The sequence below is a fragment of the Falco biarmicus genome, chromosome 8 (genome assembly GCF_023638135.1).
Source record: "Falco biarmicus isolate bFalBia1 chromosome 8, bFalBia1.pri, whole genome shotgun sequence".
Taxonomy (NCBI): domain Eukaryota; kingdom Metazoa; phylum Chordata; class Aves; order Falconiformes; family Falconidae; genus Falco; species Falco biarmicus.
Window position 1 is genome coordinate 59,993,576 of NC_079295.1, and position 23,327 is coordinate 60,016,902.

Consider the following 23,327-nt stretch of genomic DNA (forward strand, 5'->3'; position numbering starts at 1 on the left):
TGGAGGTGATCTCAAAGAGCACACTTGGTGTGGCTGGAGTCTGATCTTTCTCTTTTCCCTTCCTCCTTTTCTTTTCCCTTCCTCCTTTTCTTTTCCCTTCCTCCTTTTCTTTTCCCTTCCTCCTTTTCTTTTCCCTTCCTCCTTTTCTTTTCCCTTCCTCCTTTTCTTTTCCCTTCCTCCTTTTCTTTTCCCTTCCTCCTTTTCTTTTCCCTTCCTCCTTTTCTTTTTCCTTTTCTTTCTTACTGTTTTTTCTTCCTTCTTATTTTTCTTTTTTCCATCTTTTTTCAGTTTTTTTCTCTCCTTTTTTTTTTTAATTTTTTTTAATTATTCTTCTCTGTATTTACTTTCAGTGTGGCAGAGGCCGATGCCGCTTCAGGCGGGTGCACACACGCTGCCCCGCGGCAGGGGGTTACCTTTGCAGCCCCCCCACGCCCCCCAGCTCCCCTCGCACCCCTTGGTGCTGCGGTGATCCCGCCGGTGGGAGGACCGCGGCGGCTGTCCGGCTTTACAGAAGGAGCGGCGGGGGCTGTGGGGAGGCTGTGCCGCCAGGGGGCGCTGGGCCGACTGGGGGGCAGAGCGGGCGACTCGCTGGTCGCGGCGGTCACGTGGCCGGAAGCGCGGGTTGCCATGGCGAGGGCGGGCGGCGGGATGGCGCCGCAGTTCTGGGTGCTGCGGTGCTGCTCCTGCCGTCTCTTCCAGGTGCAGCAGGTGGGTGCGGGCCGGGGCGGGGGGCGGGAGCGGGGGACGGGCTGCCACTGACCCCCTCTGCGCCCTCCTAGGCCAAGCGGAGCGGGAAGTGGAGCTGCAGCGTGTGCGGCCAGCGGCAGGCGGTGCAGAAGGTGAGAGGCTGGGCCGGGCCTGTGGGGAGCCCAGAGCGGTGCTGGGGAGCCCTGTGGGGTGGCACTGGGGAGCCCAGCGCGGTGGCGGGGAGCCCTGTGGGGTGGCACTGGGGAGCCCTGCCCAGCACACCACCCGCTCTCAGCCGTGTGTCGCTATCACCTGGGGGAGCCTCACCTTGCGCCGTTTCCTTCTGGCTGCTCCCGAAGCTTTTTTTTAATTAATTTTTTGCAGATTTACGGCCAAGGATCTGGCCTGGACTGTAGGCACCATGTCCAGAAATTAAACTTGCTGCAGGGAGAGGCGGAGGAAGCAGTCAGGTGGACATCTCGGTAGAGTGTTTAATCTTTATCTGCTTGTTTCTTTTGATGTGCTGCAGTTGATGTGCATCTTCAGCCTGTTGCCTTATTTGAGCTCATGGAGGGTGTTCTGTCCTGTAAAGCCATGACACATGCCAGTTTTGTGGTCACCTCTTAGGAACAAGCTCTTTGTTGGGTTTAGTGTCTTGACACGTTTCTTTTGACAAGGAATTTTTTCAGGTAAGTTTAGTTATCAATAGTGTGGGTTGGTCAGGCCTTTACCCGTTAAAAGATAGGCAAAAGGGTTTGGGTTTTGTTTTGGTTGTGCTTTTTTTTAATGGTCTTTCTTATTTGCTGTTTGATGAGCTGACTGTGATGTCCATCTTACGGACTGACAAGCGGTGCAGAGGTACATCCTTGGAGAGAAAACATCCTCCACTCTAAGCTGTTGCTACTTAACTTTTGGCACTTGGGGGTTTCAGACTGTTGAATCTGTTGAGTAATCACTGCTGCTATTGATAAAAAGACTTGTTTAGTGCAAACACTTGGATGTAATTCCTGCTGGAAAATCTGAGTAGCGCTTTCCTGTTTATTTCCTTCTTGAATCTGTTTACAAATCGCCTGGTCTTGAACTGGTCTTGAACTAGTCCAGCTTCCTTTTTACTCAAGGTTGTTTTCAGAAATCAGTCATCTATCTGGTCAACATATCTAGTTAGATAACATAGTTGTGTAGTACTTCAGGGTTAAGCTTTGTGAAGAACAGCCACTGTTGTTCACTTCGTCAAAAAGGGTTACTATTTCTGTTCTCAAAACGTGGTGGAATAACTTCCCTTTTCCTTCAGTTGTTCGGGATATACTTAGTGGGTTTAAGCTGCTGCCCCAAAGACATGCTGTTATATCCCTTGTTATGATCAATTAGAATTTGTCTTGCATGATTAACAGCTTTAGATCAAACTTGCTACTCTATTTGTATAGAAAGAAGGAAGGCTACCCTCTAACTAGATTTTTTTTTCAAGTATTTGGGCAATATATCTTGCAAATCTTTCATTTGACCTCTGCTTTTCTACAGAACCTTTGTTTTTCTGACATGCCTGCTATCCAGTGTTCCTATCCATGCTTTCTGTCCAGTCCCTTGTCCTGTGACTAGGTGATTTGAAGATCACAAATCAGCAGAATTGTATTCTAGAAACATTAATTTAAACCTCTATTCTAGGTGCATAGAAGAATCTGTAAATGACAGCAAAAATATAGCAGCAGAACATGAAGGCAGTTCAGTCCGGCAGGTAAGATACCTACAAAGCTGAGGTAAATACCAACCCATACTGACCTAGGTGAATCCAAGCGAAATCAGCGATCCCTTTATCTGGGTTCAGACAGCTGAACTAGTGTATATAATCAGAGCAGCTGCAGCAAAGAGAGAATGAGATGTATACAGAAACTCTCTGCTCCACCAGGATACTGAGCCTGGGAACATGGCCTAAACTTGTGATTTGAGGCATTCAGCACATGCTTAATAATTCCAAAAATGAGAGCCCTGTATTTTGCTGTTTTCAGTAATTCTCCTGTGTTGTAGGAGGGAAGGGCACAGGTCAGTCGCTGGAGTAAATATCTGGACAAGAACAGTGAAGATCAGGAAGATGGGGAGGAGGAGGCAGATAGAGAAAGGCAACAGTTCTGTTCCCGGAAGAACACAGTGGAGGAACAAAGGTACGAAAGTTTTTTTGGTTGAGATTTTTTTTGGTAATTCTTGCCCCCAGGTGGTGACATTTGGTTTGGAGGTGTGGGAGGTGGCTCACTTCTGATAGCTGAACAAAGTACAGGTTGCAGCGTAGACCTGAGTTTGTTACCCCACATCTGGGTTCTTTGCCTGGTTGTGCAAGAGCAGAACCACACACAGAGCCGAGGTATTTGTTCATTGCATGTCTGCACAGAGATGGGTGCTAGGTGGTAAACCCACACAGCTAGCACACCTCTTAACACATAGTAAACTGTTTTATACACATCAAAAAACTGTTCATAATTACATTTAGTCAGTTAATTCTCATTGGTTCTTACGAGGCTTGGCTCCTTTTAAAGATACAGCATTCTTGGTTTTCACCGCCCATGTTCTGTGAGGAGGGGGCTTTCTTTGCTCGAGTGTGGATTTTTAGTATGCTAATTAGGATAGTGCACGCACAGTTCCAGTAATTTTCTGTTTGGTCTCATTAACCATTTGGTTCTCCTTGAGCTTATCTTGTTGTGTCCCAGCTTGACATATTTATGGTGTCTATTCCTTCTGCCAAGGCCATGTTTTGTTAACTGTAAGGATTAACTAACATTCTCTGTTTTCAAATTCTAAATTCTTTCTTGTTTTTCACTACAGATATTTACGTATTTCTTTTTTCTCTCTCTTTTAAAAAAATAAATAGCTGAGCAGGGATTTGGTATTAGGGACTAAAACTCCTCTTATTGCTAGAGCCATGCATTTTATGAACACTTCTGGTGATTTGTGAAAAAAATCCAGTGGAGCTCATCTGTCCTCTTTGTGAATGGTTTTCTTGACCAGGAAACACCAGAAGAGCTTCCTCTCCAGTGATGTTGCAGAGTATGTAGAAGAAAATGGAGTTTTCCATCTTGCCTACCAAGCCAAAAAAGTTAAAACTGCTGAGGTATTTCAATTGTAGAAAATGCTTCCTACCAGTAAAACAAAGGTCAAGGGAACACTGCTCTTTTGTGTCATCATAATTTTGAATTTTTATGAGTCTTTCTCTGCTCTTCTATTTGAATGCCTGGGGAGGAGAAGAAAATTGTGTCAGGAGTTTTGTCTCTGAAAGGCTTTAGTCAAAGACAATGCCACCTTGTGTAGACAGACTGGTTGAGCCGGATTCCTCTATCAGCACAGCTGCAATCTATGCTGCCTTGCCTTACTGAGCAGTGGCACCTGCTGCAGTCGTTAAGGTTACTGTGATTATCTGCAGTGGTGGTGAGGTTGGCCTGAGTCTTCGCAGGCCCACCCAGCACGAGCCTCAGCTCTGCCTTGGAGGCCTGGTGAGAATTTGGGTGCATCTGAAGGACCCGAGTGCTCCTTTTTTGCCTGCTTCTTGGCTGTGTGTGCTGGATTTATAACCAATCTCTCTTTCTTCTTTCAGCGCAAGAAATGTTTAGTGGCAGTGCCAGATCCAGATCATGGAGATGCCGTTTCTGGAGACAGGATGGTTCCTGTTGTCTGCAAGTCTGTAGTGCCTGAGGAGAATACACAAACCCCAGCTGCTTGTAACAAGCCCTCAAAGTGGGAAAAATTTCTCACATGTTCTGACAACTGTAGTGGAAATGCTGCCAGGGTCACCTTGTCACCACAGGAGGGCAGTGGAAGGTTGGGACTACGCAGCACCAGTGCAGCGGCTGCTGGTATGCCCAGTAAGTGCTCAGAACAGGCTCGAAGAACTCGATGTCAAGGTACAGGTTTTGAATTTGCAGAGTGTGTTGTTGGTACTGGGCGGCTTGCCTCAGAATTGCCTGGCACCATGGTCCCCAGTGCCAGTTGCTCAATTAAGGAGGATGTGTTGTTGAAAGCACCTCAAAGCTATTTGATAGGGGCAGGATCTGGTGGTGTAACCACTGCAGGAGGGTGCTGCTTGGATAGCATGAGCAAGGCGAAGGCAAACACCCTTACTAACTGTAATGCTGGGCCAAGGCCTAGCAATATTTCTTCTGAACGACTCTTCTGCACAGGGGAGGAGTTTGATGATGATCTCTGAGTTCAGGCCTCTCTGGTGTTGCTTGCTTGTCTGTCACTGTATTTGGTATATTGAGTACTGAGGCATAACTTTGAACTCAAGTTAGCTTTATTTGAAGCCTTACAGAACTGTACTATTAAAGCTGTTTGTTTTATGGCTGTGTTTGAGAGTGGAAGAGACTGATGCAGTGGGCAAGCATGAGGGTTATGCAGTTTTGTTTAGCAACCTTATCAGATAGGATTCCTGGCCAATACAATTCTGTGATTACCTCCCCATTAGAAACTACAGCCCCCTCTACTATGCTTTGTTTCAATCTCCCATAGCAATCCTTTCTTCTAGAACAGGCTTCAGAGCCAGCAAAGCATTTCATTTCTCCTCAGAACTGTAGCCCTAAGGGTATAGCACAGTATGTGCTAAAAGGCAGGCCTGCAGTCCTAGACTGCCTCCTTGCACAGGGAGCACTTGGTAAAAATCACAGACTCTTAGCCTAGTCCCTCTAGTCTTTTAACTAGGCTACATTAAACCAGGTAATACAGCTGTGATACATTAACACCCACACACGCTCAGCACATGAAGTAGTATTTATTTTTCCTCTGTTCTACAAGCACTTAGAAACATGAGACACAAACCCTTAGCAGGAAGAAAGATGAACCGCTGAGTGAGTTGTACTGTATTGTCTGCTTTCAGTTAGAAGGAAAGTGCTTTTTGTTACACAGACTACTACACGTGAGGTGGCTGCTTGGAATACTGGATGGCATCTAGTGCTGCCCCTATGTCACAGTTCTTTGTCTGCAGGAGTCGAGTGAGCCATCCCCCCTCATCAGAGAAGCCCATAGACAGCATCTGGGACAGAGATTCAATGAGGCGAGGGTCTGCCTCTGTTAAGAGAAGAACAGTTTAAATATTTCATGTAATTGGCAAACCAGCCAAGGCTGTAATACCACACAGTAGGTAGGCTGGCACTACTTCTAGTAAATCTAGCATAGCTGATTGAATGCTGGAAGACACACTCTCCTTTGTCAGGAGGGCAGATGTCCGAGATAAAAGAGACATAACCAGCTAAGAAAACTGCTGAGTCAGACTTGCTGGCCTTGCTGTAGGACTCTGCTGTTTATCTTAGTTAAGTGGCCTTGTATAGTGTTACTGCCTCCCACCACAAAAATGCCATCTTAAAGCCACAGGATGTGTTAGTTCGCATCCTGCATTACAAGAGGCTCTCCTCAAGAGTATGCAGCAAGGACATGATTTAGTATACCATCTTTTTTCATGCTGCTCAAATGGGATATTAGTCTAATGTCTGAAGTCTTGTTAAAACTTAGCTGCCTACATTCAAGAGAACCACCTGGCTGCCTCTAACAGGGTGCAAGAGCTGCCATACCTGCTACCAAAGTCACAGACAAGTTTAGCTGTAACTTATGTGACCTTGGTTTCTACCATTTCTAAAAGCAGGACTACTTATGTCAGCCACATTGGCAGCTCTGCAGTGAAAAATCACTCTCAGCTACAAAACCCGGACACATTCTCATACCTGGTGGGAGATGTGGGTAGAGTGCAGCTTCTCGCAGTCCTGTAGGTCCTGGCTGGGGAGGATCCTGAGATACATCCAAGGAGCTGGGACCCTCCGTCTCTGGCATCTGCAAAGACTGTAATTCACCTGTGGAAGGATCCACTTCTTTGGAAGATAAGTGGGTCCAGTCCTCATCACCCCCTGATGAGCTGCTAGACTCACTGTGTTCCTGAAATGGAAAGAAAAAAGGTCCAGGTGCTGCAGTGCTTTCCAGGCAGGATGCATGCTCCTACTATCTGCCTTTAATACAGGGTTACACCCACAAGAAGTCCCATACCTTTGCTGCAAACATGTAAAGCAAACATACTGTGTATCACAATCTGCTGAGATCTTAATACTCAGTCCCACAATATGTACTAAATTTTATTACTTTCCTTTTTAGTAATGCCTCAGCAAGCATCATTAAATTAGCATCATAATTTTTGTACCTGGGACTGGAAGCTGCCATCTTCCATTTGTGTAGGCACAGGATCTATCACCATGTCTTGCATCTGCTCTGCAACAGTATTTACTTCTGTAGCAGAATCAGTGTTATTCCAATCTGGTTTGGTCTGAACATTCCGGTCAAAAGTACCACTGCTTGACTCAGCATTGTTCTCCTGACTGGGAGAAGCAGGAGTCACTTTGCTTCTCTGTCCTCCATGTTCCACATCAATATCAACTTCAATACCTAGAATGGCATTTGAGATGGAGGAAGTCTTAGAAATTTCCAAAGCACAGTCCTCAATGAGCATGAATCAATGCTTGTCTGAACATTGTAAGATTTCTGTAATCCTACAGTTTGCCAGGTAACACGCAGGAATTAAAAAGCAAAGCATTCTTTAAACAAAGAATAGTTAAGCACCAAATAGTCCTCTTCCTCTAGGCTGACGAGACATACTTTTAGAGGGTCAGGGCAGAAGTTACCCATGTCCATATAAGCCAGGCAAAATCCTAAGTCACTACCAACTTAAAGTTAGTGTTGCAGTGGTGACATGTTAATGAAATCTTTCCTCATTTCCTCCCAAAGCAGGGCTCTGAAAAGGTACCAAGTGGCTGTTCTAAGCCTCAGCATTATTAGTACCAGGAATAAATTAAGCCTTCAAGGCTTAGCGGCATGAGGTAGTTCCAGTATCGGTCACAACAGCCGATTGCTGCTCCTGTTAGAAGGATCTTTAAGCCAGTCTCAGGGATTGGGATAACAAACTAAGTCACTTACCCAGGGGGCTCAGAAAAGCTGCAACACTCTCCCCAACATTCTTTAAGAAGGTGACATTGGGGTCCTGAGGGTGGCTGTTAGTAGAAGCTTCTAGAAAAACAATTTCTGTTAGCACACATGGAAGCTCAGAAGGAAGGAGCACCTACAGAGTGTATCCCCAAGGAGATCCTGGTGCTCGTTTCCTGTCACTCAGATACACTGCACAACAAAGGCAGTACAGAGACAAAAACTAACTCTGAGCTACCCCTGGAACAGAAAACCAGTGGCATTAGCATTGTTAAGGCTCATTAGCCATGCTGAAAGGCAGATCTGGAGTAGAGTAGTGCCATGCTTGACCTAACAGCTCAGCTTGGTTTGGTTCCAGATACTTTCTCTCTGCATCCTCATTGACTGCATGGGCCCAAGCATGCCTTAAAATAATCCCACTCTGTGCTGAAAGCTGCTAATTATTTCAAGCAAGTTAGATTCATTCCTATGTTGACTTTTTCCACCCAGATTCTACCCTATGCTGCAGATCCTTAGCTAGCCTGGCTCCACCACCACTTTGTTTACTAGGGCATCTCCTCTTACCTTCTGCAGCAGGTGTACTGGAGGCTGCAGCACTGGCTTGGGCTTGTTCAGAGTTTTGGCATGGACCTGCCGGGCCAGGATATCCCCAGCAGTGCATCCATGGGAAAGGTGGAACACCATGCCGCATTTTACGGAGCCAGCGTCCTCGGGGAAGCCACTGTAAAGGGTAACATTCATGTGACTCTTCACACAGTCACAAACTCATGACTTAAATTTGAGGAATACCCCATTTGTTAGTTCCCCTCCATGGATTTTGCTCACCTCAAAAGGATTTAGCAATGGACTCTGAAACATCACCATGTTGTGCTCCTTGTGGATACCTTTACCCTCACAGGTGCTGCACAAGTCATAGTTTGGACAGACAGTGCACTTGAACCTGGCACCCACCACCGGTCCGTCACAGCCATCACAGATCACATTGGGGTGCACCATCTCACGGGAAGGCTCCTGGCTGCATTGCGCACGATGTTCCCGCCGGCACTCCTTCTTCTCTGTATTAAGGAAAGGAAAGGAAACTTTGCATCAAGAATGAGGTTACTATTTAAAGGCTGGAAATCAGGCACAGGAGGAAGCACAAACAACCCTTGTCAGAGCAGTATTGACTTACTAGGTCAGTTTATTTTTACACTGGCTGCCAAATGCAAGCCAGGGGCATGTAAGAGAACTTAAACCAAGTGCAAAGGGGTTTTGCAAAGATACCTGCTCCTCAAACTGAGCATGCCTGATCTGTAACACTCCCCCAGCATGTTTATTTTAGATTAGTGCTGCGCTACCCCCTTTGGCTTCTTATCCTACCTTCCTAAGCACTGCAGGAACAAAATGTTTCTGGAGAGGCAGTTAGGAAGAAATGCCAGGAGACATAACACATGAGAACAGGGACAACAGCCGCTGGCTGGTGTGACTCATTAGATGGGCTGCAGATAAAGCTTTGCAGGTATTTACGTGAACAGAATGGACGAGGTAGCAACTATGCACTGAATAAGCCGGAATTAAGGCTTCCTAATGCATTGTGACTATTAAAGACACTCGTGCCAGGCCAGCGTTTCCAGGGAGCCAGGATGACAACAGTGGCTCGCACTGGGCCAGCTGAGCTGACAGAGCTAGGAGGAAACTTGTGATCTGTTTACCCCACCTCAGCAGGGCGGATTCATATTCTGGCGTATTACCCTGCCCTTTATTTCACCTCCCCCCAGAATGTTACAGGTTATGCCAGGCCCTCGAGGACAAGGACAAGAGCTGGACCTTGCTGCTCCCATTTTCAGAGCGCTGCCAGCCAGCAGCGTGAAGCCAGAGACCTGCAGCCGCCCTCCGGAGCTGCACGGGTTACCTTTGATGTAAACACGAAAGACGCCATCCTGCACGTAAGGCATCGCCATCTCCAGCTCCTCGTCGGTGGAAAACGCGATCAGGTCGCCGTCTTCATCTAGAAAGGGCCAAGTGCAGGATTAGGTGCCTGGTCAGGCATCACGGGAGGTGCCTGGCGGAGTAGGGGGGGAGCCTGTGGGGGGGCTGCGGGGATACCCCGCGCCCCGAGGCCCTCCCACCCCCAGGGAGGCCGATCCCGCGGGGGGCTGCGGGGATACCCCGCGCCCCGAGGCCCTCCCACCCCCAGGGAGGCCGATCCCGCGGGGGGCTGCGGGGATACCCCGCGCCCCGAGGCCCTCCCACCCCCAGGGAGGCCGATCCCGCGGGGGGCTGCGGGGATACCCCGCGCCCCGAGGCCCTCCCACCCCCAGGGAGGCCGATCCCGCGGGGGGCTGCGGGGATACCCCGCGCCCCGAGGCCCTCCCACCCCCAGGGAGGCCGATCCCGCGGGGGGCTGCGGGGATACCCCGCGCCCCGAGGCCCTCCCACCCCCAGGGAGGCCGATCTCAGGTCCGGACCCGCTGCCGGTGCGTGGCCGGCCCGGTGCGCAGAGGACACCCCCCCGTCCCGCTGCTCACCCTTGTAGTGCATGCGGAAAGCGGGCGGCGGCCCGGCCCGCAGCAGCCCCTGGAAGAGCTCGGCGACGCGGTCGTGGATGGCCTGGTAGCGGGCGGGCGGCGGCAGGGAGAAGCGGCGGATCTCGCGGGCCGCCTCCTCCTTGCCCAGCAGGTAGGCTTTCACCGTCAGCGCCGCCATGCCTGTGGCGCAGCAGGAATTGCCGGCGGGGGCCGAGCGGCACACGGGGCTACGCCGCCGCCTTATAGCGCCGCGGGGGGCGGGGCACGGCGCTCGCCACGCCCCCGGGGGGGACAGGCCGTGCCCCTACCACCGCCCTCCGCGCACCAGGCCACGCCCCCGTGGCAGAGGCTCCGCCCCCTCTGGGCGCGCCGCGGGCCGCGTTCGGTGCGTTGCGTGCAGCGCAGCGGGGTGAGTGCTGAAGCGGGCGCTTCCCGCAGCCGAAGGAACGCGCGAACACTTGGGACGTGCCCGCGTGTGCTCAGCCCTGCGCGGCCGTGCGGCAGTTTGGGGGCGCAGGGCCTTGCTGAGCGCAGAAGCACCGGACGTGCCCGGGCAGCGGGCAGTGGGCACAGCATCACTACCCTCCGGGTGGCCACGTGGCCTCCGAGACCCACGGGGTAGCCCCGGGCTGAGCGGGTCCCCGTCACTGCTGGCAGTAGCCACCAGCATTAGCTGGGGCATGTGCTAATGTGGCGCTTGGCCACCCCAGTCCTGCTCGTCACCCACATCTTCTGCGTTGGGGCCAGCATGGCCAAGCAGGCTGGCAGTACCCGTCACAGGGGTTTGCATGCTCAGCGTGGCTGGAATAAGTAACTCTTCAGCTAATGCTCTTCCCTGAACCCAGTGTTTTGGAAGGGGGGGGCTAAAAATAAAGATACACACAAAAATAAACACAACTGACATTAAGGAGGATGTTCTGGGGGCTTTCCAAGTCGGTTGGCAGCAGTATTTTTTTGTAGATAAAATACAGTTGACAGGCATCTTAATCTGGCCACAGGAGAGTCCAGCTGGCAGAACACACCATCTGTGCTGTCCAAACCTAATTAAATAAAGATGGATCAATGATTATTACGTTCCTCATTGGTGTTAATTTCCTCTCACCCAAGGGCCTGACCACTCTGACTCTCAGTGACATATTTCTTCGTTTAAGATAATAAAAACTTAGGAGAAACTGTCATGATTTATCATCTTCTGCAATCAAGAGAAGGGTGATTTTTAATTTCCACAATGGGGGGCAGTTTATTTCTTGACCTAAAGTATGTATGTTTAACACTCAGCCTTCTGTATAGATACACTTTTGGCATATGTGTGGCAATTTTGAAATCACCACACTTTTCTGGAAAATAGTATTTACAATGGAAAGGGTTGCCCTTTTTAACTTCAGAAGTTTTCTAGGAATTTCGATTTCTAGGTATGACGTGGCAAATATTCCACTGTGAAGTGCTGACTTAAAGTTTAAACATAAGCAGACTCAGGTTTAAGCATGAATGATGCTGCACAGGGAATGATTCACCGGCTTTTACAGCACAAGATATTGAAAACTTTGGTCTCACACCAAAGGCATATTGCACTCACCTTCCCTTTTGCCTCTTTGCTATGTATATCCTTAGTTCTGAAAATGTTGGTGAAAGTTGCTGACTTGACATAATTTTTTATTTTTTTTTTCTCCATAGAATCAGAAAAGGGACCAGCGGTAGCAGGGCAGGCGGTACAGGACACTCTGCCAACGCTGAATCTGCTTTGCCAAGCAGCACCTCCAGCATGTCCACCTCATGGCCTATTCCTGAGGACTCCAATAGCCACTTTTGGTCTCATTTACAGAGCGAGAGGTTTGTATTTTGGGACCCAGTCCCAGCATGTTCATTCCTTAGGTGCCGAGTTGCTGCTGTCCCAGACAGGACCAATCCCTTATTCCCCTTTCCATCACTGCCCAGGTTTTTGAGGCACAGTGTGTTGTCTGTCCTCAAGGTGCTGGGTCTTTTCAAGCCAGTTGTGTCTCCAGATTAATTGACGCATTTATAATTATCAGGTGACACACCGAACTGAAAACAGAAATCTTAAGTTTTCTTCCATGTGACCTTTAATCCAGTTGACAAATACAGAAGGGGCCAAAGCCAGAGGGAATTTCTCTTCTCCTGGTGGAACATGCTGAATCATGCTCAGCTTTCTGGTCATGACATCACGCACTTTTACAAAACATGAGGAAAACAAGGCTTTCACCAGCCTGCTGTTAGCTTACCTCACCGGTCACAGGACTGGGGTGACTCAGTGAGTTGTTGTCTCCTCCTCTTCCTCGAGGCCGGGGATTTCCTCCCAGTGAGCCCTTCCCTGGCACAGACCCCAGACCTCACTCTGCCATGATTCCTATAGCCCTGAGCCCTGGGATGCGCCGCTGGATGCTCCTCGGCCCCCTGGAGAGGCCATGTGAGAAGCTGTGCCGGATTCCCACACATATTAACTTGAGATGTTTTTCACTCCGTTTGCTGGAGGATCTGGGTTTTGGCATTCTCAGCATGACGCACTGGCTGTGTGGATGTTTTCTTATGGTTCCTTAGGAATCCCATAGGATCATAGCAACCCCTGCCCAAAAAGTGGTTTGTCAGCCCTAGCTGCTGAGCAGCCAGCTTTGCAGATGGATGTAGTGAAGAAACAGCAACGGGGATGGGAAAAAAGCTGTTTGAGTTTAAAATTTCAAAGTTATAGAGGAAAGGCTCAAAAAGGAGCAATTAGCATCCCTGCGGTGCTCTGATTTCTCTCTACACCCACTTTCTGCTCGGAAGTGTTTAAAAATATTTGGTGAGATTCTTGCTCCGAGGGCACGATCACCAGAAATACTCCTTATGCCCAAACTTCTGTTGGCAGTGAAGTCCTGGCAGGATGAAGGCAGGGGGGTGTCCAGTCTTTGCTTGCAAATGACAGCAGAGGCTGATGATTTTCCAGAGGGCATTGTTTCCCAAGTCACCACTCCAGCCTGAGGCCCCCATCACTGCCCCGTCAATGCCGGTGAGCAGGGGAGGGCTTGGCCCCCGGCCCTGGTGGGACAGTGTACGGTGATGGAGGGACGGCACAGAGCAGCAGCAGCAGGTCCTCACTGGGCTGGACTGGGTGCCACGGTCCACGCACTGCTGCAGTGACATGCACACCTTCCAGAGGCTTCTGGAGAGGTGCGGGATGCTCCAGACACATCAGGTCAGACGCTGGTGACTCAGCCTGGTCCCCAGCTTCCTTCCTCCGCCAGCCCAGCGAAAACACTGTTCGCTGTCTCCAAAGCAGAAACCCTCCTTCCTCAACAGCACAGGCAGCAGGGAAAGCTGAGCAGTGGGGTGGTTTTATTTTTTTTTTGCTGTCTCATTGCTGAGGTTGAGTCTTCCTGAAGGTTACCTCTGCCACGTCAGGTGTTTACATAGGCTCAGCACCATTTCTCATTGGTGCAACGTAAAACTTTTAAGGGCAGAAAACCGTGGGTCATTTTTTTCATTGAGACAGAGGAACAGATAGGGAAAACAGGTGGAGGGGAGGCACAAAGCACAAGCACGCTAATCGGTGTTGTGCAAATACATAAGGGTTTTGTGTTCCAAGGTGGGAAGGCACTTTTTGCAGCCTACACAAATTGCTTGGGGTGAGCTTTGCTTTGAGAACCTGACTTGTAGCTTTTGCCCTGAATTAAAGCATCATGTCAACACATGGAAGGTAAGCACCCTGTTGTGATTGATCTTCATCTCTGGTGGCTAAGGAGAATTTGGAAACATTTGTACTGCAGTGAAACAAGCCCTGGTGATGTTTGAACACAGCAGCCTATAAAACACATAGAAAATGAAATTACATTGTTTTATGAGAAGAACAGCAAGTGCTCTTTGCTTAAAGCAGCCTGGGAAGGACCGAGCCTGGCCCCGCTCATGGGTGGGCCAAACTCCAGAGCCAAGCTCTTTAGAGTGCTAGATAAAATCAGCTATAAATCTGGATTATTTTTTATATCTAGACCTAATAAATGTTTTCTCTTTCTAATTTCTCTAATGCCCTCGGGACCTATGGATTGCTATCGGAGTGCTTTCTGCAGAAGGCCCTCATTTCTACCACGTTGCCAACATCAATTGTTCAAAGATCATGGGATCACCTTAAAAAAAACATCTTCCCTCTGTTTATTTGCTGCTGGGGTTTCAAGTCTCTGCGTATTTTAAACTTTACACTTTTAAACTTTAAACTATTTTAAACTTTGCTCTGCAGAAGGACCAAGGCTGAAAACTTGCTTATTGAAAACAGAATAAAAGCCAAAACTGGGATAAGAGGGAAGGACTTCAAGAGTAAAAGGGAACTTTGCAAGTCTGATAGAAAAACTGCAAGTGCTGGCAGTTTTACTTAGCCCCTCATTTTTTTCCAGGAGAGCCCAAGGTTTTTGTCATGTGAGTGGTACAAAGCTCACTCAATTCTGCAGACTTTTATGAAGACAAAGTGTAACAGCAGAAATCAGATTAAGCTTTATCCTTGGGAGTGAGTCTAATTAATTGTCTTGGAGAAATTATTAATGTTATTCTGTTCTCTTCTGCTGCAGACACACCACATATCCCGAGCAGTGGGAGTGTTTTGCACATCTGAAAGTAAAGAGCCAACAGCCAGTGCACTAAAACGTGTCATGTTATTTCTCCAACTCTTTAACGGCCGCAGGATTTCACACGCCTTCCCCACAAGCAGCTCTTACTTGCCAGTAATTCCTGTGAACCCTCTGTGGGCTCCTGGGTTTAATCCATAGGTTTAAGGCGAGAAAGCCAGCAGGCTGGGTGGGATGGAGCTTCTGGGATTGTTTGCTTCGCTCTAATGGTGGAAATGCCACTGGTGATGTGGTTGCGGCTTTGCCTGCGGCCGAGGAGTGAGGCAGGGGTGGGTGTGCTGGGCTGGGGGTCTGAGCCTGGGACGTGGCCGCTCTCCGTGAAGCCGGCCGAGTGCTCCAGGGCTCGGCAGCCCCGAGACACGGGGCCGCTGCTGGCTCACGGCAGGTGACTGTTGCTTGGGCAATGCCTTGCAAAATCCCGGTGAGGAAGCACAGATCCAGCCTCCCTCGGTTATTTTCAATAGTCCCAAGAGTGATGTTCGGTGCAATTCCCTACACAGGGACGTGCCCAGCGGGAGCAATGGTCTGTGCTGGGGTCCTGCAGCTCCTTGCTGGCCTCTGGCAGCCAGGCAGACACTGTCCATGCCATCCAACGTCCAACTGGCTCCCTCTGCCGATTCCCTTCCCAGATTTCCTAATCGCTGGGAGAGGCCATTTCAAGACTGAAAAATAAGGTTTGTTTCATAAACGAGAGAAAAGCCTAAGGATGCAGGTAGGTGAGACCATCTCCTGCAGAAATGGGCAACCCGTGCTTTCCCTCACACACGTGCACGGCAGTCAACGAGGCACGTATGTCGCCCAGAGCACCCCAAGGCAGCCCCTGCGCCCACCCCTCCTGGGTGCTGCACTCCCTTCTCGCCGCTCCAGCAGGAAAATTTGCCAGATTTCCCCATTTCAGAAGGATTCCTGTGCCAGCTGGAATGCTGCCAGGAGGAGACGTGCTGGGCTCCCAGCGCATCCCTGCCGGCCGCCTGCCATCCAGGCTGTGGGGGAGCATGGCCACGCGCCTGGGTCACTGCTCCTGCCCCGGCACGGCGTGTGCGTCGCTCTGCCTCGCTCTCCAAGGGACCCAAACCTTCTGAACAACAGACTGTGATCACTGGAAGCCAGTCCTACAATATTTATACATCTGATAAATATTTATATTAATAGTATTAACAAACAGTATGTGTTTATAAATAATAAAAATATATTATATAATAAATAATAAAAATATTAAGCACTAAAAGAGCTCCAGGGAATGGAAGACAACAACTTTTTCCGGAGGATTTATGTACCCACACAGGGGGCACAGGAGCTGCCAACTCCTGCCTGACCTCACGACCAACCGCAGGAACAAGTTCAGGCGTTGGAGGCGTGTAAACGCCGTGCTTCGAGCCAGCCCTCGCTGTACAGCTCCTCCCGGTCTATAATGAAATAAAGCTGGACCCATTAAGAGAAGAAAATACAAGGAAAATAATTTAAAAATCTGATTTCTTCTGTCATTCATCCCGGCAAGCAGCTTGAGGCCATAACCCCTGAATGCCAGGTCCTTTGGAAGAGCAATGATGTCCTTCCAGACGGCGGCTTCCACTTGCAATATTCATCTGGCATCGATTTTCTCTCCATAAACATTAGATGCTGTTTCCTTAACCAAGATGGAACGCTTCTGTGGAAATGGCAGTGCGCACGCCTGGCAGGGCTGCGGGGACTGCTGCCCCCGACGCCACCCCACAGCCCCACACCGCGGCTGTGCACAGCCCCCCTCTGAGGGCACCGGGACCCCCGTGCACAGGGGCTGAGCACGTGCCCCGTCCATAGGCACCCGCGCACAGCCCAGGCGTCGAGGGTCATTTCCACACCACTGCCCGGGCACAGCGGTGCGGACGTGGGGGTCCACGCGCACACTCCGTATGTGCCCCCACGCACAGAGACGCGCCCCCCCCCGTGCATATATACATATGGATGTAGGGGCCCAGGTGTGTACGCACACGGAGGTGTATGGACACCACCCCCCCCACATATATGGGCACACACGGGCACACACGGGCACACACACACACAGAGATATGCCACCCACACACACACACACACAGAGCCAGGCGTGTGTGCACACATACACACGTGCACAGACCCGTGCAGGCACCCACAGTGATGTATGTATTTTTGTATGGACATATGTATGTGCACAAGTATCCATGTCTACATCTATGGGGATAAGCCAAGTATTTGGATATGTACATTTATATATGTAACCCATGAGTGAGCGCTCATGTACACACCCTGACACACAGATACACACACACACACACACAGAGACACAGATACACAAACACACACACGCACACACACACACACACACACACACACACACACAGAGGCGCGCGCACACACCCTCCCCCCCCCCGCCCCCCCGCCCGCTGCCCGCTTGGCCCCGCGCTCTCCGCACGGGGGCGCCCGCCGCCCGCCGCCGCCCCGCCCATTGGCCCCGCCCCCGCCCCGCCCCGCCCCGCCCGCCCGCCCCGGCGCGGCCCGGCCCGGCGCGGGCGCTGCATGCGGGCGGTGCGCCCCGCTCCGCTCCGCTCCGCGCTCGCCGGGGCCCCGGGGCCGCCGAGGCCGCGCCGCGCCCGGGACATGCGGCCGCCCCCGCCGGCGAGGAGGCGATGAGGCTCCGCAGCGGCACGGCGCTCACGCTGCTGCTCGGCTGCCTGTGCGCCCTGCTCTCGCTCTCCTGGTACGGCGCCTTCGGCGGGCACAAAGGTAGGGGGGCTCGGCCGCGACCCCGCCGCCGGGGCGGCAGGTGGGGCGGGGGGGCGCTCCGCTAGGGTCCGGACACGGCGGGGTCCTGCGCGACCCCGGGGGATGCTGCCCGGTAGCATCCCGCTGGCGCCGGCGGGGGACCGTGTGCCGCTGGTGACCCCCGGTCCCCGCGGGACCGGGACCGTGGGCTCCCCGGGGCGGGCGTGCGCGGGGCAGGCGGTGCCCGGCCTGGGGGTCCCCGCCCCTCCCCGGGGCGCGGCGCGGCCTGGGGGGCCCAGGGAGGGCCGGGGGCTGCGGGTCGGGGCGTGCTGGGCTTCGCTTCCCTTAAGCCCCCGCGTTTATGGCAAAAACCCTCGCGGGCGCGGGGGACCCGGCGGGCTGAACCCTCGCGGGGAGGTGGTGGTGCCAAAACCCGGGGAGCCCTCAGATGCTGGGGGTCCCTGGGCGCACTGGGGGTGAATGGGAGCAGCTCTGCCCTCCCCGCACCCCACACGGCTGCTGCGGCTGGGTGCTGAGCCCAGCACTTCGACGGGTGCGGGACGGGTGCTGGTGTGGCACGGAGCGGGCGGCTCTGGGGCAGGGGCACGGGGCCCCGTCCCGTCGAGGCTGCGGGGGAATCCTGCGGCGGCATCGCAGGGATGCTCGGGGCTGTTTTTTCCTGACAGTGTACCAGTTGCGTTTCCCCATCCTGTTGCTCGCTAAAGCAGCGCGCCAGATTTACACTGGCCTGGGGTACGATTCTGGTAGTTGCTTCTGAATTGTGTATTTGCCTCGTGTATGGGTGTGCAGGCTGGCGTGCTCGTGCTGGTCACTCCGCTCTTCCAGTTCTTGCAATTTCGGAGGTCATTAAAGGCGGGCGGTCTGGCCGTCCAGCCCTTGACCCTCTCTTCCCCCTCACCAGATAAGCATCTCTCCCCACTACAGGTGAGAAGCAGCTTTTGCCAAGTGTAAGACGTGACCTGATGGCTTTGCAATCCCGTGGCACACCGTGCACACTCACAAGGTGCAGCTTGCGCGTGGTGCCAGGCTGGCATGGGGGCAGGGCAGCACTGGGGGAAGGCTTTTTGACTCCAGTGGGCAGGATGACACGAGCCCATGTAGGTACCCATTCAGCTCAGCCCCTTCCCCAGCAGCAGGGCAGGAGCCCCTGGGATGTGCCACCTTTTCCTGGCAGCTGTGGGCACCTGACAGGCAGCTGCTTGGACCCCTCTGCCTTGTTCATCACCAGCAGGGCTCTCCTGTCGTGCTGCTAACACGATTTAAATCCCACCACAGCTGCCTCCCGCAGAGGTTTGGGTGATGGGCACTTGCAATGCAGGGGTGCTGCCAGGGGATCGGTTTGCTTCTGCTGGTGAGATTTTTAACTGGACGAAATGTTTGCATAACTGGGTGGTGGTGTATGCGCTTTCAGCCAGAAATGCTAGACCGTGGTAAGTTGTGTAGGGGCAGAGGAGCCCTTGTGGCTACCGCTGAGCAGTCGTCTTGCTCGTAGCTCCCTCACGTCAACGAAGCGAACCCAGCGTGCGGTGCTGCACAGGCTCCAGGCAGTCGCTCCTGGTTTCTGAAGCAGGGTGGCCAGCCCCGCTAGGTAGTCTGTGCTGTCTGGACTGTGTTGGCCTTAGTCGGCCTTTAACTCACTTCTATTTTTTAACAGGTAGCTTTTCCCCATTGCTCATTCAAGTGCCAAAACAACCACTTTGGGTGCCACTGTCCCTGTCCTTCTTGGTAGGACCCTCCCTGGGATATGCGTTTCCCTCTGACAGCAGCACGTCTCTTGCAAAACAGAGTGCTACAACAGGTCACAAATAACGCGGGGCAGGCTGTGTCAGCACACCAGGTTTCCGGCTATTATGGTCATTTATGTACTGGCCTGTTATTCAATACAGAGCTGGAGAAGACCTTGAGAGGTCATTCAGTCCATCTCCTGCCCCTACACGGGACTGGTGATAACCAGTGCCTTCCTGACAGATGTTTACTGTATTCATTCTTAAAAACCTCTGGTGACAGAGATGCCAAAGCTCCCCAAACGATCTGTTTGACATTTAGTGGCCCTGCTATTAGATTTTTCTTATGATCTGAACAGAAGAGGTTTTTTCCTTCAGTTTGGTTTCATGATTGCTGCTCTTTTCCATTTATTGGGCACAGGCAGAAAAGTTTCTTCCTTCTTTGCAGGAGCCTGTTAGATATTTGGAAGCTGCTACCGTGTTTCCTCTTAGGCCCTGCTAATACAGATTAAACCAGGCTGGTTCCTTCAATCATTCCATCATCCTTCATGAAGAGTGGTGCTTAGCCCGTGTTACAGGGCTGAAGTCGCTGCCTTGTTTTTGCTCAGAAGAATAAGGGATTACTTCAGGTCTCCTACACACAATGATCCTATTTATACATCCCAGTGTGTTTGCTTTTTACTTTTGCCGCAGATGACTGGTGTTTCATTTTCTTTATCTCACCCACCCTTCAGCCATTCTTCTCCAGAACTTTTCCTGCTTCTCTTTCCTTATCTCGTATTTGCTTGGTTGATTATTCTTACCAAATGGCATTACCTCACGCTTGTCCTTGTTGAACTGTGTCCTTCTTTTTTTTTTTTTTTTTCCCCAGACTGCTTCTTCTAAAGTATCAGGATCATTTTGAATTCTGATCTTGTCCTCCTGCATGCTTGCAGTCCCTCTCAGCTTGGTGTAGACTTCAAAGGCAGTTGGCTTGTTTTCTTTGCTGTCAGCCAAGTCATGGATGAAAACACCAAACGGTATCAGATCTGGGATGGGCTCCCCTGGAACCCGCTTCAGTAAGGTCCTCCCAGTCTGTGCTCAAAGAGCGGCAACGACCAGCTCACCAGTAGTCTTCCCACCAGTTGTGAGCCCACCTTTGGGTGGCTCAGTCCAGCCTCTGTGTCCCTAGCTGTGTTACGGGCACATGCATGGAGACTATCAGAGGTCCCTCCAAAATCTTTGTTTCTTCTCCCCTTCCTGCAAGTCGTGGCACACTGTCACAGAAATTCATGATAGATTGTTCTTGATAAACAGAGGTTAGCTCTTGCTGAAGTTCTCCTTGTCTTCTAAGCACTTCAGCTGACATTAAGCTGATGATTTGATAATTTCTTGCCTCTTCCTTATCCCCATCCCCTTATTTTTCAAAGACTTTGTGTTTACCAGTCCTCTCTAACACCGGCCGCCCCCCGTGAGTGACCAGAGGTAATTCCCGGTGATCCTGAGCTGCTCTTGTCGTGGCACTCTGGGGAAGGCCGGCAAGGTGTCTGCATTGCCTCCAATGGGAAATAAAACAATACGAAAAACTCACACATACAGCATCACAGAGCCTGCTTGTCTTGCCGCTCTGTGTTGGGAGGATAAAACAATGAGTTGAAAGAAAATAAACCAGGTCAAACCAGCTCCAGAGCTGCTTTTCTGTGACCAGCGCAGGGTTTGTTTACCCCCTAACCGTGTTTTGCTGTGCTGTGCTTATTAGTAAATTTTTGCCCTCGTGGTCTGCAAAAACAGATGCTGCCTCTTTCCAATTATAAATGAGGTTTGAAATAGTCTGCTGGAGCGGGGAGAGAAGCGCAGCCTCAAATAGCACCACCAGTCACCGGCGGCCGATGTCCAACGTCACGGGGTGGTTTGGAGCTGGACCGCCTGTGTGCTGAGTTTAGGTTTAAGTAGGGTTTAACTTTCAAAAGCAGCTGCCTTGGAAGAAGCTCCTCTGTAACCTGCTGTCATGGGGTGGACACGAAAGGTTTCGCTGTGGAAGGCGACCTGCCGCTGGAGGATCAAGCCTCCGGGAAGGCTTGGGCAAGCGCGGGCATTAGCGTGACCGACGTGGGGATTACAAGGGGGGGTCTTACGGAGGGCTCAGTAGCACCAGGCAGCTTGCCTGACTAGATAAGTCAAAGCTGCAGATGGGGTGAAGGCAAACATTTTAACCTAGCTGCAATCAAATTTTGTGTGTTTTTTTCTTTCCAGTGATGAAAACTGTTCAGTTCTCATCCATAGTGTCTGTTCTCATTTTGACTGACCAACCAGCCATCTACCGTCTTTCCAGCCCTTCTTTTTGCCCCTTGCAGCCTGCTCCAGGGCCATAAATGCTGCAGGATATTTGGTCTTTAAGTGTTGGGTGTTTGTTTTTTTTACTGAATAGGAAATGCTAAACCTTGGGTGACCCTTTTAGGAGACTCCCAGTATGCTGCCCCTTGGAAATGCTGCATTTTGAGGTTGGGGTTGGACCTCCAGGGTATGGCTCTGTAGCTCAGGGTGGGCTCTGTGCCCACACTGCCTGTGCAGGCTTTTCCACCCTCGAAGATTTATAGGTGCTCAGTATCAGCCAGCTCCAGGTTTCCGCTATAAAGCCACAGCTGGTAGGCACCTCTGTACCTGTTTACCTGCGAAGTGGGGTTGTGCTTTACACAGCAGCTTTGCACCCCTGAAATGAGTTCTGATTGTGCGGTATTTTGGATGCTCACCCCGTGGGAGCTGTCCTTGCCGTGGGCGTTGTGAAAGCCCTTCGGGATAGATGTGTGCAGCTCCTTGAAGGCCTTTCCCCTGGCACCCCAGGTGGGTATCTCGGTGCAGGTCTGAGCATGGGGTCTCTCCTGTGGCTTGCAAGTGGGATGTTGGGGTGCTGGGGAGCGGGATGTTGGGGTGCTGGGGAGCGTGGGGCACCAGCTGCAGTGTTGCTCCAGTGCCCGCTGTGGCAGGGCAGGCTCAGGCAGCATCTCCATAAAGGAATACTGCTTGTCCAGTGCTGCACGTGGCAGGATGCTTCTCTTGCTCGGAGTGCCCTTTGTGGGAAGCAGACTTCGACCCGGAGGGCTGGTCCTTGGGGTGTGTTTACAAAGTCTCCTTATATAATGCATAAAAGCCGTGGACGCTAATCCGCTCCAGGAGCAGCGGAGTCAAAGCTTGTGATACTGCGAAATACGAACCTTATCTTGTGGCATATGGTTCCTGCTGCTTTTCCATTTCTGTTGCCTGCATCAGCTTGACTTCAGTGTTTGTAGTTTCTTTGAGGTCTTGGGCACTGGCTACAGCCAGATGAGTGCGAGTGACAGCCTGGGTCTGCGCTGGGGTCATTTCACTACAACCCTTGGAAGCATTTACCAGGAGGAGAGATGCCAACAGCAGACCCAGCATAAGCTTCTGATGGCTGAGGAGGTGCAGTGGGGACCTGGTTGAGGAGCTGTAGAGGTTTGAAATCTGTTATTAAAAGGCATGGTGAACAAAAAGGTGTGCGGGAGCATTTCTGAGAGCCTTTGTGGTGCTCAGCAGATGTTGTGTGGGACTGGTGGCTGGAATGCAGCAGCGTTTGCAAAATTATCCCATGTATGATTTGACCAAATTCATCTTAAGAGCGAGGGACACCGTGCAATCTGTTGATAATCATTTATCAAATCCTTAATTGCCTGGAGTCACCTGTATTTCTGGTTTTATTTCTTTCCAGTTTTTATTAGGTCTTTAAAGAGGCTCTTGACCTGCACTGCACGTGCACGTGTCCCATTGCTGCTCCAGCAATCAGAGCTGAGGTTGCGTGATGGGGTTGAAGTTGCTGGAAGTGGAAGAGGGCTTTCTCCTAATCAGGACAGTGTTCCCTAGCACAGGAGACTTGGATTTGGGTCCTTGCTATCCATATCCCTCTCAGTCTTGGGAAAGTCAATCAGTTGGTTTTGTACCTCAGTTCCCATCTGCTCTCTGGGGACAGTGACATTTCTTGTCACTGGGGTCTGGAGGACACAGCCGTCCTTCTGTGACAGCAGGGTCTGTGTTGGTGTGTAGGAGAGGAGCAGGCAGAGGTTAATACGCACATCCCCAGTCACATCAAGTACATCTCTTGGTTTACTTCTGTTACAGAACAAAACCCTTTC

General features: G+C 51.2%; 3 protein-coding genes across 8 annotated transcripts in view; 2 read left to right on the forward strand and 1 right to left on the reverse strand.

Moving 5' to 3' along the window:
• Positions 1-88: 88 nt before the first annotated feature.
• Positions 89-5,014, forward strand: MRNIP (MRN complex interacting protein). 3 transcript variants are annotated; one of them, XM_056348974.1, is made up of 7 exons: positions 89-708; positions 780-839; positions 1,072-1,169; positions 2,350-2,419; positions 2,710-2,843; positions 3,682-3,784; positions 4,265-5,014. In XM_056348974.1, exons 1-7 carry the CDS (start codon positions 628-630, stop codon positions 4,871-4,873), a joined length of 1,155 nt encoding a protein of 384 aa, XP_056204949.1. In that variant the 5' UTR covers positions 89-627; the 3' UTR covers positions 4,874-5,014. The 3 variants fall into 3 exon arrangements, with proteins under 3 accessions (XP_056204949.1, XP_056204950.1, XP_056204951.1); XM_056348975.1 differs by having other exon boundaries at positions 89-699; XM_056348976.1 differs by lacking the exon at positions 780-839.
• Positions 5,015-5,415: 401 nt separating this feature from the next.
• SQSTM1 (sequestosome 1) lies at positions 5,416-10,374 on the reverse strand. Of its 3 annotated transcripts, none has more exons than XM_056348969.1 (8): positions 10,131-10,373; positions 9,515-9,610; positions 8,449-8,678; positions 8,188-8,344; positions 7,618-7,704; positions 6,848-7,089; positions 6,381-6,588; positions 5,416-5,730 (listed from the first exon to the last, which is right to left on the reverse strand). In XM_056348969.1, the coding sequence occupies exons 1-8, from the start codon at positions 10,306-10,308 to the stop codon at positions 5,573-5,575; spliced, it is 1,356 nt and encodes a 451-aa protein (XP_056204944.1). In that variant the 5' UTR covers positions 10,309-10,373; the 3' UTR covers positions 5,416-5,572. The 3 variants fall into 3 exon arrangements, with proteins under 3 accessions (XP_056204944.1, XP_056204943.1, XP_056204945.1); XM_056348968.1 differs by having other exon boundaries at positions 7,618-7,707; positions 10,131-10,372; XM_056348970.1 differs by lacking the exon at positions 7,618-7,704 and having other exon boundaries at positions 10,131-10,374.
• A 6,864-nt stretch (positions 10,375-17,238) lies between these two features.
• The window catches only part of MGAT4B (alpha-1,3-mannosyl-glycoprotein 4-beta-N-acetylglucosaminyltransferase B), a 52,039-nt gene continuing 45,950 nt past the window's right edge, over positions 17,239-23,327 (forward strand). Inside the window, exon 1 of one of the 2 annotated variants that reach the window (XM_056348965.1) lies at positions 17,239-17,476. In XM_056348965.1, coding sequence (XP_056204940.1) covers positions 17,380-17,476 — 97 coding nt within the window. In that variant the 5' untranslated portion in view covers positions 17,239-17,379. The remainder of the gene's footprint in view (positions 17,477-23,327) is intronic. The other variant, XM_056348967.1, reaches the window with a different exon arrangement.